The 21,174-nt window shown below is 48.1% G+C and overlaps 2 protein-coding genes across 8 annotated transcripts in view; one reads left to right on the forward strand and one right to left on the reverse strand.

The window, feature by feature from the left end:
• LOC135054640 (zinc finger protein 304-like) overlaps window positions 1-8,833 on the reverse strand; it is a 56,806-nt gene extending 47,973 nt beyond the window's left edge. For 3 of the 5 annotated variants that reach the window (XR_010243545.1, XM_063957870.1, XM_063957871.1), the window contains exons 1-3: window positions 8,763-8,833; window positions 4,160-4,238; window positions 3,944-4,041 (exon numbers count right to left, since the gene is read on the reverse strand). Coding sequence is in view for 2 of the 5 variants with exons in the window: in XM_063957870.1 (XP_063813940.1) it covers window positions 3,944-4,041; window positions 4,160-4,238; window positions 8,763-8,801 (216 nt within the window). In the remaining 3 variants the exon portion in view is untranslated. Of the gene's footprint in view, window positions 1-3,943; window positions 4,042-4,159; window positions 4,240-8,762 lie in introns of those variants that run through there. The other 2 variants (XM_063957869.1, XM_063957867.1) reach the window with 1 other exon arrangement.
• Window positions 8,834-8,927: 94 nt separating this feature from the next.
• The window catches only part of LOC135054636 (zinc finger protein OZF-like), a 49,945-nt gene continuing 37,698 nt past the window's right edge, over window positions 8,928-21,174 (forward strand). The window contains exons 1-3 of one of the 3 annotated variants that reach the window (XM_063957856.1): window positions 8,928-9,023; window positions 11,622-11,730; window positions 12,679-12,720. In XM_063957856.1, coding sequence (XP_063813926.1) covers window positions 11,631-11,730; window positions 12,679-12,720 — 142 coding nt within the window. In that variant the 5' untranslated portion in view covers window positions 8,928-9,023; window positions 11,622-11,630. Of the gene's footprint in view, window positions 9,024-9,048; window positions 9,132-11,621; window positions 11,731-12,678; window positions 12,721-21,174 lie in introns of those variants that run through there. The other 2 variants (XM_063957857.1, XM_063957858.1) reach the window with 2 other exon arrangements.

Here is a 21,174-nt window from a genome sequence, read left to right on the forward strand (position 1 = left end):
CCCTGCCTCTGCAACGTCTTCACGGACAGAGACACACTGTCCAGCAACTTCTCCCGAGATCTCGCCTTTATAAGGAGATGGTCCAAGTACGGGATAATTGCGACTCCCTGCTTGTGCAGGAGCACCATCATTTCCGCCATTACCTTGGTGAAAATTCTCGGGGCTGTGGAAAGACCAAATGGCAACGTCTGAAATTGGTAGTGACAGTCCTGTACTGCAAATCTCAGAGACGCCTGGTGAGTGGGGAAAATCGGAACATGAAGGTACGCATCCTTTATGTCCAGGGACACCATTCAATCCCCTCCCTCCAGGCTGGCGATTACCATTCTGAGCGATTCCATCTTGAACTTGAACCTCTTCAAGTACAGGTTCAGGGATTTTAGATTTAGAATGGGTCTGACCGAACCGTCCGGTTTCGGTACCACAAACAGGGATGAATAATAACCCTCTCCTTGCTGGAGATGCTAACACTAGCTCCCTCTCTGACGGGGAAGCCGGCAGAGCCGATTTGAAAAACCGGTGAGGGGGCATGTCTTCGAATTCCAGTCTGTATTCCTGGGAAACAATCTCTATTGCCCAGGGATCCACCTGTGAGAGAACCCAGACGTGGCTGAAAAGACGAAGACGTGCCCCCACTTGATCGGACCCCCCCCCCCCCCCGGAAAGCCCCAGCGCCATGCTGTGGACTTTGCGGAAGCAGGGGAGGACTTCTGCTCCTGGGAACTAGCTGAGTGCAGCTTTTTTCCCTTGCCTTTACCTCTGGCAACGAAGGACGATCCTCGTATCTTCTTGTTTTTATTGGAACGAAAGGACTGCATTTGATAATGTGGTACCTTCTTAGCATGCTGCGGGGTAAAAAATTCGATTTACCAGCTGTAGCAGTAGAGACTAGGTCCGAGAGGCCTTCTCCAAACAACTCCTCCCCCTTGTACGGCAATGACTCCATATGCCACTTCGAGTCGGCGTCTCACGTCCACTGTCGGGTCCACAAGACCCGCCTAGCAGAAATAGACATAGCGTTTATTCTAGAGCTTAGTAAACAAATGTCTCTCTGAGCATCCCTCATATACAAGGCAGCATCTCTGATATGCTCCATGGTCATTTGAATGGCATCCCTATCTAAGATGTCAATCTCCGTAGATAAGGAGTCTGCCCATGCCACGACAGCACTACAAACCCAGGCCGACGCCATGGCCGGCCTAACTATAGTCCCTGAATGTGTGTAAATGTGCTTCAGGGTGATTTCCTGCTTGCGATCAGCAGGATCCTTGAGGGAAGCTGTGTCCAGAGAAGGCAGTGCCACCTTCTTGGATAAGCGTGCCAGCGCCTTGTCTACTTTAGGCGCAGATTCCTATTGTACCCGATCCTTCTGTGGAAAGGGATACGCCATGAGAATCCTTTTGGGAACATGGAGTTTCCTATCTGGAGATTCCCAAGCCTTTTCGCATAATTCGCTTAGCTCAAATGAGGATGGAAAAGTGACCTCAGGCTTTTTCCCTTTATACATGTGTACCCTCATGTCAGGGACAGGGGGTTCCTCCGTGATATGCAAAACCTCCTTTATGGCAATAATCATGTACCTAATACCTTTTGCCACCCTCGGCTGTAATTTTGCATCCTCATAGTCGACACTAGAGTCAGTATCTGTGTCGGTATCTGTGTCAGCGACCTGGGATATGGGGCGCTTTTGAGACCCTGAAGGTCCTGGCACCACAGGGACAGGCACGGACTGACTACCTGACTGATCCCTAGCTTCAGCCTTGTCTAATCTTTTATGCAGAAGATTTACATTTGCACTCAAGACATTTAGCATATCCACCCAGTCCGGTGTCGGCGTTGCCGACGGCGACCTGACATTCAAGCACTCCCCCTCTACATTTAGCGAGCCTTCCTCATCAAACACGTCGACACACCCGTACCGACACACTGCACACACCCAGGGAAACTTTTTCTAAAGACAGTATCCCCTGAAAGGCCCTTTGGAGAGACAGAGAGAGAGTATGCCAGCACACACCCCAGCGCAACAACCTGGAGGCCAACACAGAATGTTTTTCCCCAGTAGCGCTGTATTATATTGTATCCGCCAATTATGTGCCCCCCTCTCTTTTTAAACCCACTTCACCGTGTGTAAGCAGGGGAGAGTCCGGGGAGCTTCCTCTCAGCGTTCAGTGGAGAGAGAAATGGCGCTGGTGAATGCTGAGGGAGAAGCCCCGCCCCCTCGGCGGCGGGCTTCTATCCCGCTCAAAATCGTGAAAAATGGCGGGGGCTCAATTATATACATGTACAGTGCCCAGCTGTACATGTATATACCTATTTGCCATCCAAGAGGTGTAACTATTGCTGCCCAGGGTGCCCCCCCTGCGCCCTGCACCCATACAATGACCGGAGTGTGTGAGGTGATGTGGAGCAATGACGCACAGCTGCAGTGCTGTGCGTTACCTCTGTGAAGCTGAAGGCTTCTGCCGCCTGAGACATCTTCTTGCTTCTGCTCTTCTGGCTCTGTGAGGAGAACGGCGGCGTGGTTCCGGGGGTGGACGCCCAGGACGAACCTGTGTTCACCCCCTCTGAAGCTAATGGTGTTCAGTAGCTGAGGCAGCAGATCCTATCAGTTATATAGGTCTTCCCCTCTCTCCTCAGTCCCTCGATGCAGGGATCCTGTTGCCAGCAGTGCTCCCTGTGAAAAAGTGAAAATCCAAAACAAAAATGCTTTCTATAGCAAAGAACTCAAGAGAGCTCCCTGCAGTGCGCCCTTCACACAGGATCTAACTGAGGTCTAGAGGAGGGACATAGAGGGAGGAGCCAGTGCACACCCAGAATCCAAAGCTTTCTTAAAGTGCCCTATCTCCTGCGGAGACCGTCTATTACCCATGGTCCTTACGGGGTCCCCAGCATCCACTAGGACGTTAGAGAAAAACCATTACTGTATTACTTTATACCGGGGCAGCGTATTCAGATGCACAGCGAATAATACAGCAGCAAATGTTCACAATCGCTCATTTGCATCAGGCACTTATTCAACTGCTCAGTACCGCCAAGGGTAGGTAGGTTAGGTAGGAGAGCGGGTTACAGAGAGACTTAAAAACCTCTTTCGTATTCGACCATGCCGCTAACAGACGGCTGAGAGGACAGAGACCACACCCGCACAGCGACTCCGACTGAACTTTATTGTAAAAAGCGTCTCAGATGAAAGTGGAAATATCAGTTCATGGCGGTAAACTCAGAGGAAACTGGTCATGAACCGGGGGGGAGGGACGACCAGTGGAGCGTCTTACTCCCCACTGCTGACATCAACCTCAGGGATCACGGCTTCTACTGTTTCCCAGAGCCTACGATCCCTGCGGCCTAGCGCTGGTACACCTGATGTGGCAGCTACATCAGCAACTGTCCGGTAGTCTCCACCCAAGACAGTAAATCCACGTTATATGCGTCTTAAACCGCTAACTGGAAAAGACGCCTTACCTTCTCCCCGTGCTCCGGCCGCAGCGTGGGATTGTCAGTATGGACTAGCTAGTACATCTAGCTGGCGCCTGCCGAAACAGCAGTTTTTACACGTAGGAAACCGCTGTCGCAACCCGGCGGAGAGTTGTTGGAGCGACTTTCTCTATTATGTGTTAAAGGCGCATGAAAAGATCACTAAAAAAAAGAAAAAAGACTATATAAAATAACAAAGCTATTTTAAAAGCATCAGTGGTCCAGCTCCTGCCGCACCAAACAAAAACTGAATTTCCTAAGCCAGGAGGTGGGGTTATAGGAGGCTGGCCGGTTGCATCCCGGGAGTCTGAAAAGCTTAACTGTTTGGTGCCTGTTCCGCTGTCGCTACCTAATATCCCAAGGTAGATCCTGTGGACTACTATGGACCCTGATACAGAAAAAAATCTTACAGTAAAATATCACTGTATAAGACACACACAGCTACTTTAAAGATCGTATATATCCCACCTACCTGATCCTCCTGTGGGATGCTGTGATTCTCCTCTGTACATTCCTGGGAATACAGAGGACGGGGACATCTCTCTGGGGTATCTCTGTTACTGGGCCCATCTGTAGGAGACACACAGTGACTGAGTATAGTGTATATATGTGATTATCAGATGATGTGTGTATATAGGGGCCCCCATACCTGCTCTCCCCTGTACAATACATGACAGTCTCCTCTTACCCAGTGATGTGAGGGGCCGGTGATTCTCCATCATCACGTCCTTGTACAGACCCCTGCGTTCTTCTATATACTCCCCCTCCTGCATGGAGACATAGACAGTGACATCCTGACACCTTATAGGCACCTGACACACACTGTGATACAGTCATCACCCAGACACGTCCCCTGGTGTTACTGTATAATGTCCCATTCCCAGCAGTCACCTCTCCAGTCATCACCCAGACACGTGCCCTGGTGTTACTGTATAATGTCCCATTCCCTGCAGTCACCTCTCCAGTCATCACCCAGACACATCCCCCGGTGTTACTGTATAATGTCCCATTCCCAGCAGTCACCTCTCCAGTCATCACCCAGACACGTCCCCTGGTGTTACTGTATAATTCCCCATTCCCAGCAGTCACCTCTCCAGTCATCACCCAGACACATCCCCTGGTGTTACTGTATAATCTCCCATTCCCAGCAGTCACCTCTCCAGTCATCACCCAGACACATCCCCCGGTGTTACTGTATAATGTCCCATTCCCAGCAGTCACCTCTCCAGTCATCACCCAGACACGTCCCCTGGTGTTACTGTATAATGGCCCATTCCCAGCAGTCACCTCTCCAGTCATCACCCAGACACGACCCCTGGTGTTACTGTATAATGTCCCATTCCCAGCAGTCACCTCTCCAGTCATCACCCAGACACGACCCCTGGTGTTACTGTATAATGCCCCATTCCCAGCAGTCACCTCTCCAGTCATCACCCAGACACGTCCCCCGGTGTTACTGTATAATGTCCCATTCCCAGCAGTCACCTCTCCAGTCATCACTCAGACACATACCCTGGTGTTACTGTATAACGTCCCATTCCCAGCAGTCACCTCTCCAGTCATCACCCAGACACGTCCCCTGGTGTTACTGTATAATGTCCCATTCCCAGCAGTCACCTCTCCAGTCATCACCCGGACACATTCCCTGGTGTTACTGTATAATGTCCCATTCCCAGCAGTCACCTCTCCAGTCATCACCCAGACACGTCCCCCGGTGTTACTGTATAATGTCCCATTCCCAGCAGTCACCTCTCCAGTCATCTCCCAGACACATCCCCTGGTGTTACTGTATAATGTCCCATTCCCAGCAGTCACCTCTCCAGTCATCTCCCAGACACATTCCCTGGTGTTACTGTATAATGTCCCATTCCCAGCAGTCACCTCTCCAGTCATCACCCAGACACATCCCCTGGTGTTACTGTATAATGTCCCATTCCCAGCAGTCACCTCTCCAGTCATCACCCAGACACGTCCCCTGGTGTTACTGTATAATGTCCCATTCCCAGCAGTCACCTCTCCAGTCATCACCCAGACACGTGCCCTGGTGTTACTGTATAATGTCCCATTCCCAGCAGTCACCTCTCCAGTCATCATCCAGACACATCCCCTGGTGTTACTGTATAATGTCCCATTCCCAGCAGTCACCTCTCCAGTCATCACCCAGACACGTCCCCTGGTGTTACTGTTTAATGTCCCATTCCCTGCAGTCACCTCTCCAGTCATCACCCAGACACATCCCCCGGTGTTACTGTATAATGTCCCATTCCCAGCAGTCACCTCTCCAGTCATCACCCAGACACGTCCCCTGGTGTTACTGTATAATTCCCCATTCCCAGCAGTCACCTCTCCAGTCATCACCCAGACACATCCCCTGGTGTTACTGTATAATCTCCCATTCCCAGCAGTCACCTCTCCAGTCATCACCCAGACACATCCCCCGGTGTTACTGTATAATGTCCCATTCCCAGCAGTCACCTCTCCAGTCATCACCCAGACACGTCCCCTGGTGTTACTGTATAATGGCCCATTCCCAGCAGTCACCTCTCCAGTCATCACCCAGACACGACCCCTGGTGTTACTGTATAATGTCCCATTCCCAGCAGTCACCTCTCCAGTCATCACCCAGACACGACCCCTGGTGTTACTGTATAATGCCCCATTCCCAGCAGTCACCTCTCCAGTCATCACCCAGACACGTCCCCCGGTGTTACTGTATAATGTCCCATTCCCAGCAGTCACCTCTCCAGTCATCACTCAGACACATACCCTGGTGTTACTGTATAACGTCCCATTCCCAGCAGTCACCTCTCCAGTCATCACCCAGACACGTCCCCTGGTGTTACTGTATAATGTCCCATTCCCAGCAGTCACCTCTCCAGTCATCACCCGGACACATTCCCTGGTGTTACTGTATAATGTCCCATTCCCAGCAGTCACCTCTCCAGTCATCACCCAGACACGTCCCCCGGTGTTACTGTATAATGTCCCATTCCCAGCAGTCACCTCTCCAGTCATCTCCCAGACACATCCCCTGGTGTTACTGTATAATGTCCCATTCCCAGCAGTCACCTCTCCAGTCATCTCCCAGACACATCCCCTGGTGTTACTGTATAATGTCCCATTCCCAGCAGTCACCTCTCCAGTCATCACCCAGACACATCCCCTGGTGTTACTGTATAATGTCCCATTCCCAGCAGTCACCTCTCCAGTCATCACCCAGACACGTCCCCTGGTGTTACTGTATAATGTCCCATTCCCAGCAGTCACCTCTCCAGTCATCACCCGGACACATTCCCTGGTGTTACTGTATAATGTCCCATTCCCAGCAGTCACCTCTCCAGTCATCACCCAGACACGTCCCCCGGTGTTACTGTATAATGTCCCATTCCCAGCAGTCACCTCTCCAGTCATCTCCCAGACACATCCCCTGGTGTTACTGTATAATGTCCCATTCCCAGCAGTCACCTCTCCAGTCATCACCCAGACACATCCCCTGGTGTTACTGTATAACGCCCCATTCCCAGCAGTCACCTCTCCAGTCATCATTCAGACACATCCCCTGGTGTTACTGTATAATGTCCCATTCCCAGCAGTCACCTCTCCAGTCATCACCCAGACACGTCCCCTGGTGTTACTGTATAATGTCCCATTCCCAGCAGTCACCTCTCCAGTCATCACCCAGACACGTCCCCCGGTGTTACTGTATAATGTCCCATTCCCAGCAGTCACCTCTCCAGTCATCTCCCAGACACATCCCCTGGTGTTACTGTATAATGTCCCATTCCCAGCAGTCACCTCTCCAGTCAGCACCCAGACACGTCCCCTGGTGTTACTGTATAATGTCCCATTCCCAGCAGTCACCTCTCCAGTCATCACCCAGACACGTCCCCTGGTGTTACTGTATAATGTCCCATTCCCAGCAGTCACCTCTCCAGTCATCACCCAGACACGTCCCCTGGTGTTACTGTATAATGTCCCATTCCCAGCAGTCACCTCTCCAGTCATCTCCCAGACACATCCCCTGGTGTTACTGTATAATGTCCCATTCCCAGCAGTCACCTCTCCAGTCATCTCCCAGACACATCCCCGGTGTTACTGTATAATGTCCCATTCCCAGCAGTTGATAATTGTTTATGGGTTTTTTATTGCTAGAGAGTAACGTTATTTCTCAATTTTACTTTTATTGTGTTGTTGCTCCAGATGAGGGATGTGACATCTCAAGCGTCGGGTTCCCGATACCATCCCCTGTGACCTTCCCTGACTGGCTCTCATCTCCGGCAGAGGTCCTCATTCCGAGTTGTTCGCTCGCTAGCTACTTTTAGCAGCCGTGCAAACGCATTGTTGCCGCCCAGGGGGGAGTGTATTTTAGCTTTGCAGGTGTGCGATCGCATGTGCAGCCGAGCGTTACAAAACATTTTGTGGTGTGCCCTATAATTACTTATCCTGTGCGATGATTCCAGCGACGGAGGTCCTTGAATTGACGTCCGATACCCGTCCTGCAAACGCCCGGCCACGCCTGCGTTTTCCCTACCACTCCCAGAAAACGGTCAGTTGACACCCACAAACGCCCTCTTCCTGTCAATCTACTTGCGATCGGCTGTGCGAATGGATTCGTCACTAGAAGCATTGCACAGCAACGGTGCTGTTTGTACCCGTACGACGCGCGTGCGCACTGCTGCGCGTACGCATGCACAATTTTGCCATTTTTTTACCTGATCGCTGCGCTGCGAAAAATCGGCAGCGTGCGATCAATTCGGAATGACCCCCAATGTCCCTATTACATAGCTACAGGTAAGTGTGACATAACTATGACATTCACTGAATTTGTCACCGCTCCGGCCAGGTACCTGTTTTATTTATATTTTATTTTTTATTTTTCTTTATTTGATTTTTATTTTTAGATTTACGTTTGTTCTATTGCTAGAGATTAACATGATTCCTCAATTTTACTTAATGTCCCTGTTTTAGTGACACAGATGAGGGATGTCACAGTAGAAGGGGGGGGGGTTATGCCGCGGTGACACGGGTGTGCGGTATATATGGCACTGCTCCGGTAATAACTGCAAGGGGGTTATTAAGGCCACTATGGCGCGGTCTCAGCCCAGTGACGTATTTGTGACATTATTATTATTAGTTATTATTTAGCTATTAGGATTATTACTAGAAGTGATGTGACTGCAGCAATACCTCTCCCATCATACACAGTGGGGGATGGGTGCCTCATATCCCCCCTCACTCACCTCCCACCTCTTATTATACATCTGAGGAGACACTCACCCCCTGCCACTCACCGCCTGTCTTAGAAGGAGTCCCAGGACGTTACACTGCATACTTCCGGGGAGCTCACCTCACTTTCGGCCTGTGCGGTCCACCGTATTTCCGGTCTGTGCGTTCCACCATACTTCCGGATTGTGCGGTCCACATTCTTCCAGTACGTGCGTTCCACCTGGTGTTCCCGCCCTCTGACGCGTAGGCAACTTCCGGGTGTCTCGTGTGTAGGTTGTGTCTACGGTGTCTACCCCCGTGTGTAGGAGGCAGAGAGACAGCAGCAGGTAATAGTCTCTTATTATACAGGAGGAGCAGCCTGTGGTGTCCTGTTGTTATTATTTTCCAGGGGGAGCAGCCTGTGGTGATCTGTTGTTGTTATTATTATTATACAGGTAGAGTGACCTGTGTTGTCCTGTTATTAATATACAGTGGGAGCAGCCTGTGTTGTCCTGTTATTATTATGCAGGGGGAGCAGTCTGTGGTGTCCTGTTGTTGGTATTATTATTATTATTATTATTTTACAGGGGGAGCGGCCTGTGGTATCCTGTTACTATTATACAGGGGGAGAGCAGCCTGTAGTGTCCTGTTGTTGTTTATTATTATTATTATTATTATTATTATAATAATTCAGGGGGAGTGTCCTGTAGTGTCCTGCCATTATTATACAGGGGGAGCAGCTTGTGGTGTCCTATTATTATTATACAGGGGGAGCAGCTTGTGGTGTCCTATTATTGTTATTATACAGGGAGAGCAGCCTGTGGTGTCCTGTTGTTGTTATTATTATACAGGGGGAGAGGCCTGTGGTGTCCTGTTGTTGTTATTATTATACAGGGGGAGTGGCCTGTGGTGTCCTGTTCTTATTATACAGGGGGATCATCCTGTGGTGTCCTGTTATTATTATTTTCCAGGGGGAGTGGCCTGTGGTGTCCTTTTTTTATTATTGTACAGGGGGAGCAGCCTGTGTTTTCTTATTATTATTCTACAGGTGGAGTATCCTGTGTTGTCCTGTTTTTGTTATGTTTTGGGAAGCAGCCAGTGGAGTTCTGTTATTATTATTAGCTTACAGGGCTCTTGAATTCTGCGGTATTAATATACTGATGGAGCAGACTTTTGTGTGCTGTTCGCTGTAAAGAAATAGTAACTAGATAATGAATGGCTGGGGAAAGTAATAATACCTAATATATATAACATTTCTGTATGCGTTTATGTGATGATATAAGAAGGATCTGGAGAAACATTTGTGTGAAAGACACAGTTGGGTCCTGGCCACGTAACTAAAGGGCTCTAATCACTGGTTTACACCACTTTCAGATAGGACTGTCTGAGAATCCTGGCTTTTGCCCAGCATTTGAGTGCCGGGTCGTTTTGCCGGCCCCTGCTTGACCCCCCTTTCACACAGGTGAGCAAATTACCGGGTCAAGAATTTCTACCCAGTAATTTGTGGATCAACGGGGGCGTTTCTTCTATGTGAAGGGTCATCCTGGGTCGAAATTGGCAGGTCTCCGATCCTGGTAAACTCCTCGGTCTCAGGCCTGTTGAAAAAGGCTGAGAAGCAACCCCACACATGGTTGGTCTTAGGATGCTTTACTTCTCTCATGATACAGGACGGATGGTAGCACTCACCTTTTCTTCCCTGGACAAGCGTTTTTCCAGATGCCCCAAACAATCTATAAGGGGCTTCACCAGAGAAAATGACTTTACCACTGTTCTCAGCAATCCAATCCCTGTAACTTATGCAGAATGTCAGTCTGTCCGTGATGTTTTTCCTGGAGAGAAGTGGCTTCTTTGCTGCCCTTGTCCGGAGAAGGAAAGGTGAGCGCTACCATCAGGCCTGTGTCATGCCAACAGTAGAGTGTCCTGGCACCATTCATGTGTGGGGTGGCTTCTCAGCCAAGGGTGTGGGCTGACTCACAATTCTGCCTAAGAACACAGCCATGAATAAAGAATGGTACCAAAACATCCTCCAAGAGCAACTTCTCCCAACCATCCAAGGACAGTTTGGTGAGGAACATTGCCTTCTCCAGCATGATGCAGCACCTTGCCATAAGCCAAAAGTGATAACCAAGTGGCTCAGGGAACAAAACATTGAAACTTTGGGTCCATGGTCAGGAAGCTCCCCAGACCTTAATCCTATTGAGAACTTGTGGTCAATCCTCAAGAGACGGGTGGCCAAACAAAACCCTACAAATTCTGACACACTCCAAGCATTGATTGGGCAAGAATGGCCAGCCATCAGTCAGTATGTGGCCCAGAAGCTGATTGACAGCATGCCAGGGCGAATTGCAGAGGTCTCGAAAAAGAAGGGTCAACACTGCAAATATTGATTCATGTAATTCTCAATAAAAGCCTTTGATGCTTATGAAATGAAGTAATTTTACTTCAGTATACCATAGTAACATCTGACAAAAAGGTCTTAAAACAGAGAAGCAGCAAACTTTGTGACAACCAATACTTGTGTCATTCTCAGAACTTTCGACCACGGCTGTAGACAGAGAGCGTATTATATGTAGTGCGTCACGCTGCTTATATGTCATGTAATAATTCAGAGCAGCATCACCTGAGTATTCCAGAGTAACTAATATCTGATTATAGTCACCCTACACATAGTACGTATAGGGTGTAAGGATGCATGATCCCAGTAACCGAGATACCCCAGAGAGATGTCCCCGTCCTCTGTATTCCCAGCACTGTACAGAGGAGAATCACAGGAGGATCAGGTAGGTGGGATTTAGGGTCACACCAATATATCACAGTGACTGTCACTATATGATCTGTAATGCGTCTGTGTGTCTTATATACCGATAATCCTGTGTTTCTTCTATAAAACAAAATGCAATCAAACATTACTGAAGAGATATCTTATTGTTCTGTGGGTGATATAGGGTGAAGACATGACAGCTATGAAGGTAGAAGATATAAAAGAAGAAGAGACGTATGTGAGGGGTGATCAGCAGTGTAAGGAGGAGGAAACCCCTACAGATATCAGCACAGGTGAGCACATTTCAGTCACTATAAAAACTAATCTCTGTAAGGCATGGAGCTTGCACTCACACTACATATGTAGAGAAGGAACAACGGTTTAGCAGCGCTGTTATTTTTAGTCCTAATAATATGTCATTTCCAAAGGGATTAGTTTTTAATAATTCTTCATGTATAAAATACAGACGGAGCCACATTTATCTTGGCTTCTCTGCTGCACCTAGGTGCACCAAGATTTATTATCATAAGTCTTTCATCTATTGTTCTCAGCTGCAATACAATACAGAGAGAACAATACAGCAGGGGATTAAGTCATTACAGCAGGGGATTAAGTCTGACTGACTGGTCTCACTTATTCCTATGAAAGATAAAGATGAAGACTGAAACCAGTTTGTCCTTATACTGAAAAAAGAAAATGTATTTCTCCATAATCTTCTGTCTGTAACATCACTCACAGTGATCATTTACATGCAGCGTCTCCAAAGCGCGTGCAGTCGCAGCAGAAGGACAGTGAGGTTGCAGTGTGGGCGAGCTGTCGCAGCGTATAACTTCATGATGGGGAGGTTCTGGGCTGGCATGTAAGGAGATGACTAAGGGGGACTCTTGGCTCAAATATAAGGACATAAGGGGGGGAGGGGGGAGTACTGGCATATAAAGATGTGACTAAGGGGGCTCTAGGCTGGAGTATAAGGAAATGGGTGTTATTCTGGGCTGGCATATATATAGACATGCCTTGGGGGGATTGTGATTTTTGAGAAAATAAAATTGTGGCCCTTTGTTTAAAGCGATTGCAGCATAGAGTCATTCCTGTTTCTCTATCGCGCTACGGGCTAATGTTACTGTACAGACGTCACCTGCTAATCACATATATACACTGCACTCAGTCACTGTGCGTCTCCTAAAGATGGGCGCAGTAACCGAGATACCCCAGAGAGATGTCCCCGTCTTCTGTATTTCCAGGACTGTACAGAGGAGAATCACAGGATCCCACAGGAGGATCAGGTAGGTGGGATTTAGGGTTTTACCAATATACAAATGTGACTGTCACTGTATGATCTGTAGTTTAATGCACTAATAGTCATGAGTTTAATCTCAATGAAATCTGAAATTATAAAAAAAATTATTTTATTTTGTGGATTATTTAGGGTGAAATTCTGACTAATATTAAAGTAGAAGATACTGAGGGAGAAGAGACTGTCAAAGTCAGAAAATATTGCAATACACACATCACAAACAAACTACACACAGATGGTCTCCGTGCGCGTACTTGTTCTTCCGCGCGTGCGCATATTCGCAATTTGCGTATGGACGCTCCCGCGGTCCTGCGCATTAGCGCGTGGTATGAGTATTTACGGTAGTGTTTGTAGTCGCATGGAAAAAGCCATAAAAACACATTACATATTTAATCCAAATAGTGCACAATGTACACATAGTCTCCCTGCACCACTCCAGCAAGTTACAACAGTTTAAATTGTATCAGAACAAAGGGATTCACCTTTACAGGATAGGAGCGGACAGAACAAGGTTATATGGTGTTTGGTATCCAGCTGTAGGGTGTTTTAAGGGCAATATTCCGGTGTTGGTTTGCTGAAGATCGCACGGTCCTGCGAATAGTTATGCGCAGGAGTAGAATATAAATATATACTGTGTTTACTGTACATTTGGTATGCGACGGGAACCCAGTGGAGACCACCTGCAAGAGCACCTGGAACAGACATCACCCACCTATTCAAACTAACCAATGACCTCTCCTGTACTGTAAATGACCATCCCTGTGTCCAATGGACAAACAGATTACATTATCCATTGTGTTAGGTTTTGGAAGATTGTATAAAAGAGCCAGCTGCATGCCTGGTCAGACACAGACTCTAAAGGTCATCTACCCTGATGACTGAGGACCAGACTGGGAAACGCAGGCGAAACTAAACAAGTATGTACCATTGACTGTAGCCATTATTCTATTCTATTGTATTGTATTGTTTATATTGTTACCCCCTGCAAGTAAAGAACCGTTGGTGGGTTAGACCCCAACCTAGTTTTGAATTACAATTGGTGTCGTGTTCCATTTTCTTGCTAAGGTTTAAAGTGTATTTACAGCCACTCGGGCTGCTGCATTGTGCTAACGGCGTATAGGCCTGTGTACGCAAACTGTGTAGTCACTATGGGGGTAATTCCAAGTTGATCGCAGCAGGAAATTTTTTAGCAGTTGGGCAAAACCATGTGCAGTGCAGGGGAGGCAGATATAACATGTGCAGAGAGAGTTAGATTTGGGTGTGGTGTGTTCAATCTGCAATCTAATTTGCAGTGTAAAAATAAAGCAGCCAGTATTTACCCTGCACAGAAACAAAATAAGCCACCCAAATCTAACTCTTTCTGCACATGTTATATCTGCCTCCCCTGCAGTGCACATGGTTTTGCCCAATTGCTATCAAAAATCCTGCTGCGATCAACTTGGAATCACCCCCTATGCCCTCTTGGCGTACATACGCAGAGTGCGTACACTCTGCGACCTTGTGTACGTAAGGTTTCTAAATAATATAAAGTTGAAAGGTTAATTACTGCGGCCGCAGCGGCTCAATATTAAAGTGTAACAAGTGTGTTTAAGGTATATGCTTTTTAGTCCTGTAAGTAAACCAGCGTTTACAATTGGGGGCATCATCCGATTTTCACATGCTCACAGCCTAACAGGTCATAGCAGACTTAATGTATCAGCAAAGGGCGGAAAGTTATCCTACGTAACCTTTTCCTGGTCGATGGATGTGCTGAAAACCCTATTTGTGTGCTGTTAGATTGCGTCTGCTCTGTCTGGTCTTCAGAGGTGCTGATAGAACCCGTAAAACAGGAAAAAAGGCTATTTAAAAATCTGTGAATTTTTTTTTTGTCGCCAAAAGCGTACACAAAGGGCACCGATACTTTGCATACCCTCTTACATTGTGTGTCACGGCGCCGCGGTCTCAATACTTACCTCTCCAGGCACGCTGGGTCTCCGTGCGGCTGTCCCGGCGTCCGGCGCTCCGGCTAGCAGGCCTCCACGTCCGACGTCCTCGGGAGCTGCGAGTGACGTCATCGGCCCGTCCTCCAATCAGGTCCTGGCGGGAAGTTTAAATTCAGACGCCGGGCAGTGCTCCGGCGCCTGAGTATCATCGTTCAACTGTACCTGTGATCTCCAGTGCTCCGTGCCTCCAGCGCATCTGTGCCTCCAAGCACCTCTGTGCCTCCAAGCACCTCCGTGCCTCCAAGCACATCCGTGCCTCCAGCACATCCGTGCCTCCAGCACCTCCGTGCCTCCAAGCACCTCCGTGCCTCCAGCACATCCGTGCCTCCAGCACCTCCGAGCCTCCAAGCACCTCCGTGCCTCCAAGCACCTCCGTGCCTCCAGCACCTCCGTGCCTCTAAGCACCTCCGTGCCTCCAAGCACCTCCGTGCCTCCAGCACATTTGTGCCTCCAAGCACCTCCGTGCCTCCAGCACATCCGTGCCTCCAAGCACATCCGTGCCTCCAGCACATCCGTGCCTCCACGCACCTCCGTGCCTCCAGCACATCCGTTCCTACGAGCACCTCCGTGATTTACCAGCACCTGTCAAGTTATCTCTTTCAGGAGACCTTCAGCGTCCGCACGTGCCTCCTGTTCGCCGATCAGATCCTGCATGAGGAAGACTTACATCCGGCCATCTCTGCTGCGGCCCAGTTACGGTTCCACTTCCCGGTCATCGGAAGAAACCCCAAGTCCACAACCTCCTCAAACCAGGTCAGTGATAGTATACTCAGGCGCCACATGGACCTGGGGAATAGGAACACGGACTCAAGTGCCATCCAGGACCTGGCTTCCCGTGTACAAAGTCAGGAAGCAGCACAAGGACAGGTGATGCAGTACCTCCAGGAGTTGTCCGGACGTCTGGATCAGATTAAGATCTTAAGAAGGTTTCAGTCCGGTACAAGTTCTTTGCGGATAAGAAACGGCGAGCCGCTCCACAATACAAGGTTGGCGACAGGGTATGGCTGTCCACACATAATCTCCGGTTGAAGGTGCCCACCATGAAGTTTGCTCCAAGATTCATCGGTCCTTACCCTGTGCTACAAGTCCTGAATCCTGTGGTCTGCAAGCTGGGTTTACCTTTGCACCTACGTATACCAAACGCCTTCCATGTTTCTCTTCTTCGTCCTCTCGTCCTTAATCGTTTCCATTCAAAGTCCTCTAGCCCCACCTCAGTGGAGACTAAAACAGGAACAGACTTCGAGATCAAAAATATTCTAGACTCTCGTTACCTTCACAAGAATCTGCAATATCTGGTGGAATGGAAAGGATATGGTCCTGAGGAGAGAAGTTGGATAAAGGCTTCTGAGGTCTCGGCTCCTCGACTAGTCCGGATCTTCCATGCTAGACATCCTACGAAGCCGGGAAAGTGTCCAGGGGCCACTCCTAGAGGAGGGGGTACCTTCACGGCGCTGCGGTCTCAATACTTACCTCTCCGGGCGCGCTGGGTCTCCGTGCGGCTGTCCTCGCTGGCGGGTCCCGGCGCTCCGGCTAGCAGGCCTCCACGTCCGACGTTCTCGGGAGCTGCGGGTGACGTCATCGGCCCGCCCTCCAATCAGGTCCTGGCGGGAAGTTTAAATTCAGACGCCGGGCAGTGCTCCGGCGCCTGAGTATCATCGTTCAACTGTACCTGTGATCTCCAGTGCTCCGTGCCTCCAGCGCAGTGATTTTCAACCTTTTTAAACTCGTGGCACACTGATCAAGATTTTAAAATTGCCAAGGCACACCATCAGGTTTTTTTTCAAAGCAAATATAATATATAATAACAAATCTCAACATATATTGGCCCACACTGTAACAAAACTAATGCTTTCAACCTCACAGTAATAAAATACATTGTCATCCACAGTAATAAAGCACATTGGCCCCCACAATAATGAAGCACATTGCACCCCACAGTAATAAAGTACATTGGCCCCTGCATTAATAAAACATATTGTCCCCCACAGTAATGCCACACACTGCCCCATAGTGATTCCACTCATTGGCCTTACGGCCCACCCACCCCAGTAATTCCACAAAATATCCCCCCATATTAATTCCACACATAGCCTGCCTTTTCCCCAATTAATTCCACACATAACATGCCCCCCCAGTAATTCCACACATAGCCTGCCCACCCAGTAATTCCCCACATAGCCTGTCTCCCCAGTAATGCCACACACAGCCTGCCCCCCCCAGTAATTCCACACACAGCCTGCCCCCCCCCACCAGTAATTCCCCACATAGCCTGTCCCCCCAGTAATGACACACACAGCCTGCTCCCCCCCAGTAATTCCCCACATAGCCTGTCCCCCCAGTAATGCCACACATAGCCTGCCGCCCCAGTAATTGCACACACAGCCTGCCCCCCTCCCCAGTAATTCACCACATAGCCTGCCCCCCCAGTAATTAGTAATTACATACATAGCCTGTCCCCCCAGTAATGCCACATACAGCCTGCCCCCCCCCAGTAATTCCACACATAGCCTGCCCCCCCAGTAATGCCACACATAGCCTTCCCCCCAGTAATTCCACACATAGCCTGCTGCCCCAGTAATGCCACACACAGCCTGCCCCCCCCCATGTAATTCCCCACATATCCTGCCCCCCCAGTAATGCCACACATAGCCTTCCCCTCCAGTAATTCCACACATAGCCTGCTGCCCCAGTAATGCCACACACAGCCTGCCCCCCCCCAGTAATTCCCCACATAGCCTGCTGCCCCAGTAATGCCACACACAGTCTGCCCCCAGTAATTCCCCACATAGCCTGCCCCCCCCCCCACCCCCCCAGTAATTCCATACATAAATAAAAACATGATTATTAGAATTTAACCTGTGGCTGTATAAAAGCTCTCCACCTCAGCCTGTGGCGCGACCAGTGAGGACTGAGGAGCGCTCAGAAGGCATGGAGACTCCGGAGTCCTGCAGCACGGAGCAGCAGTGGGCGGGCGGCAAGGCTACGTGGCGTGTGAGACCTATGAGTCGCTCACGTCACCATAGGTCATGGGCCGGCTTTCGGAAGAGGACAGCGCTGCCCGAGACAGCTAGTGACAACGGCGGTACCCCTGACAGGCGACGGCATCTCTGGTGGGTGGTGGCAGCGGGCATCTCTGGTGGGCAGCGGCACACTTGGCAACCGCTCACGGCACACTAGTGTGCCGCGGCACAGCGGTTGAAAAACGCTGCTCCAGCGCATCCGTGCCTCCAAGCACCTCCGTGCCTCCAAGCACCTCCGTGCTTCCAGCACATCGAGTGCGTACACTGTGCGACCTTGTGTACGTAAGGTTTGTGAATAATATAAAGGTGAAAGGTTAATTACTGCAGCCGCAGCGGCTCAATATTAAAATGTATCAAGTGTGTTTAAGTTATATGCGTTTTAGTCCTGTAAGTAAACTGACGTTTATAAGACGTATGTGACTGATATGAAGGCAGAAGATATAGAGGGAGAAGAAGAGACGAATGTGACTGATATGAAGGTAGAAGATACAGAGGGAGAAGAAGAGACGTATGTGACTGATATGAAGGCAGAAGATATAGAGGGAGAAGAAGAGATGTATGTGACTGATATGAAGGCAGAAGATACAGAGGGAGACGAAGACACGTATGTGACTGATATGAAGGCAGAAGAAACAGAGGGAGAAGAAGAGACGTATGTGACTGATAAGAAGGCAGAAGATATAGAGGGAGAAGAAGAGACGTATGTGACTGATATGAAGTCAGAAGATATAGAGGGAGAAGAAGAGACGTATGTGACTGATATGAAGGCAGAAGATATAGAGGGAGAAGAAGAGATGTATGTGACTGATATGAAGGCAGAAGATATAGAGGGAGAAGAAGAGACGTATGTGACTGATATGAAAATAGAGGATACAGAGGGAGAAGAAGAGACGTATGTGACTGATATGAAGGCAGAAGATATAGAGGGAGAAGAAGAGACGTATGTGACTGATATGAAGGCAGAAGATATAGAGGGAGAAGAAGAGAGGTATGTGACTGATATGAAGGCAGAAGATATAGAGGGGGAAGAAGAGACGTATGTGACTGATATGAAGGCAGAAGATATAGAGGGAGAAGAAGAGACGTATGTGACTGATATGAAGGCAGAATATATAGAGGGAGAAGAAGAGATGTATGTGACTGATATGAAGGTAGAAGATACAGAGGGAGAAGAGACGTATGTGAGGGGTTATCAGCATTGTAAGGAGGACCAGAATATTCTGCAATGAGGACTCCAAACTGTCTCAGAGATTACATTACATTAGGCCCTGCCCACTGCGCACTTTACAGAGAATAAGCTTCTATCCTGTTGGTTCTGCTTAACTATGGTGCTCCACAAATTGATTCACTTTGCTTCGTCACACTGCTGGGGATGTGGGGACCCTATAAATACATAAGGTTGAAACGTATATGAGATGCCTCCTTATGTATTTAGGGAAAGCAGGAATAACTACCTATCATGTTATGGGGTGACAATGCTAAATTCCTTTGTCGTATAAACAACCCTTTATGAAGCTAAGAACACTGTACGCTGTTTACTTAAGAAGTACCGTAATGGTACGCTATCTGCGTAGCGATCGCTCAGCCGTAGGCGAGACGCTCAAGCGTCACGTTCGCTCACGGCCCAGTGATCACAGGACACGTTATTGGTTATGTCTAGGGGAATGATTCGCTGTAGCGTAGCATACGCTCGAGACCACGAGGAGGTCACCAGCGATGCAGACGCTTACAACACTATACCTTTATGTTAAAACCTTATACCAATGAAATACACTGAATACCTTAATGTGAGTACAGGGTGTAAGTGCAACCTTGTGTAACCTGACTATCTACAAAGCTGCATGAGCGTCACCGACGCTCAAATGAACACTTATCACTATAGAAAATACACAGATGCTGGTTTAGGTTCCAAGGCCTATTAACTGTATTATATCTAATATACTTGTAAAAGGGGATAACAGTACAAATGATACACTACAATATAACAAAGACTTCCTAACCAGATAACTACACAAGAAATACAATACAATACAATTACTATTTATGGGAAAATGGAAGGGGAAGAGAAGAAGAGAGAGATAGAGAGAAATGGCTCATGATAACATTAAATAAGAGACAACATGGTTGCAGATAAAACTACACATGTGAGAGACAATCGCTGCGCAGTTAGTCAATGCTGAATACAGCATGGGATGGAAGCTAGACTCCATTTTGAGAAACCTCCACTTGATTCCAAAGACCACACCACATGGCTGAAAGGGGGAGGGGAAGACATCCAGCAGCAGCCATTTTAGATTTGCAGGTCCAAACACATGGCACTCTATACTAAACCACAATCACATAGCAGAAAACACAAGACTCCATTTTCTTCCAAAATGTCCAAGCCTCAAAACAATGCATATGTTCTGATTTTACAATTCCAAACCATCTAAAACACCTTTCACAATGTAATCCAACTTCCTAGAACCATCTCATAATTTCACATCCCAAACAACTTCAGTATCTCAATAACCAGAGCATATTCATCACAAGACCAGATCACAATGTAATTAACACAAACGTAACTGCATGGTGGTATTTATGATTAACAGGATATATATTATAACTAACCAGCACAATCTATTTTAAATCTCCATTGGCAAACAAATACCACAAATATTATGCTACAGATTGTATACTGTTCCAATTTATCACAGACTTCACAGAGTATCCACAAACACCCAACAATCACACAACCAAGTTACAATATCCTATTTAAACCAGAAAGCAATCCGTCTGTTTCCTTATCTAGCCATGTGAAGTTCAATACTTAGCCTTTAGTTTGGAAGATGTCCTGGGGATTCAGCCGCCATGCTGCTTGGTGCCAGGTAGCTGTGTGTGTGTCTGTGAGTGTAGCTACATTACATCTGTTCTCTGAGGCCACACCTGACCACTACCTTCCTGTTTGACCAGTACCTGGGGGAGGGGTCTTTCTTTCTCCTTTGTATTGAGTCACCATTCTCTTTGTATATGCTAATCAGGTTCAGCCCTGAAACTTAGTAAAAGGTTGTCTTGAGCATCCATTATTCTAACAATATGATCTTAGCTTTTATACATATAATCATATCTATCCGCTGCAATGTCCCACAACAACACAACAGGCCTCAAACTAACCCACACCTGATTCTGCTTGCTTCAATACCAAACATGATGTGTTTATCTGGTTCGGTTCGAATGATACACATCCATGACATTAATTCATTAGCCAATTCTAAATCTCCTTGGTGTCTGGTGCTGTTCATTATTATAACCATGTACTGTATGAAACAAGTGCCGAATCCATCTCTGTGCCATGTCCGAGCAAATGCGTGTGTTTCCATATATTGCTGTGCTCGCTGCGCATATTTGCAAGTATAGCGACTTATATGTGTGCAGTTTATATGGTCTCTCTATGTAATATTT

The sequence above is a fragment of the Pseudophryne corroboree genome, chromosome 3 (assembly GCF_028390025.1).
Source record: "Pseudophryne corroboree isolate aPseCor3 chromosome 3, aPseCor3.hap2, whole genome shotgun sequence".
Taxonomy (NCBI): Eukaryota; Metazoa; Chordata; class Amphibia; order Anura; family Myobatrachidae; genus Pseudophryne; species Pseudophryne corroboree.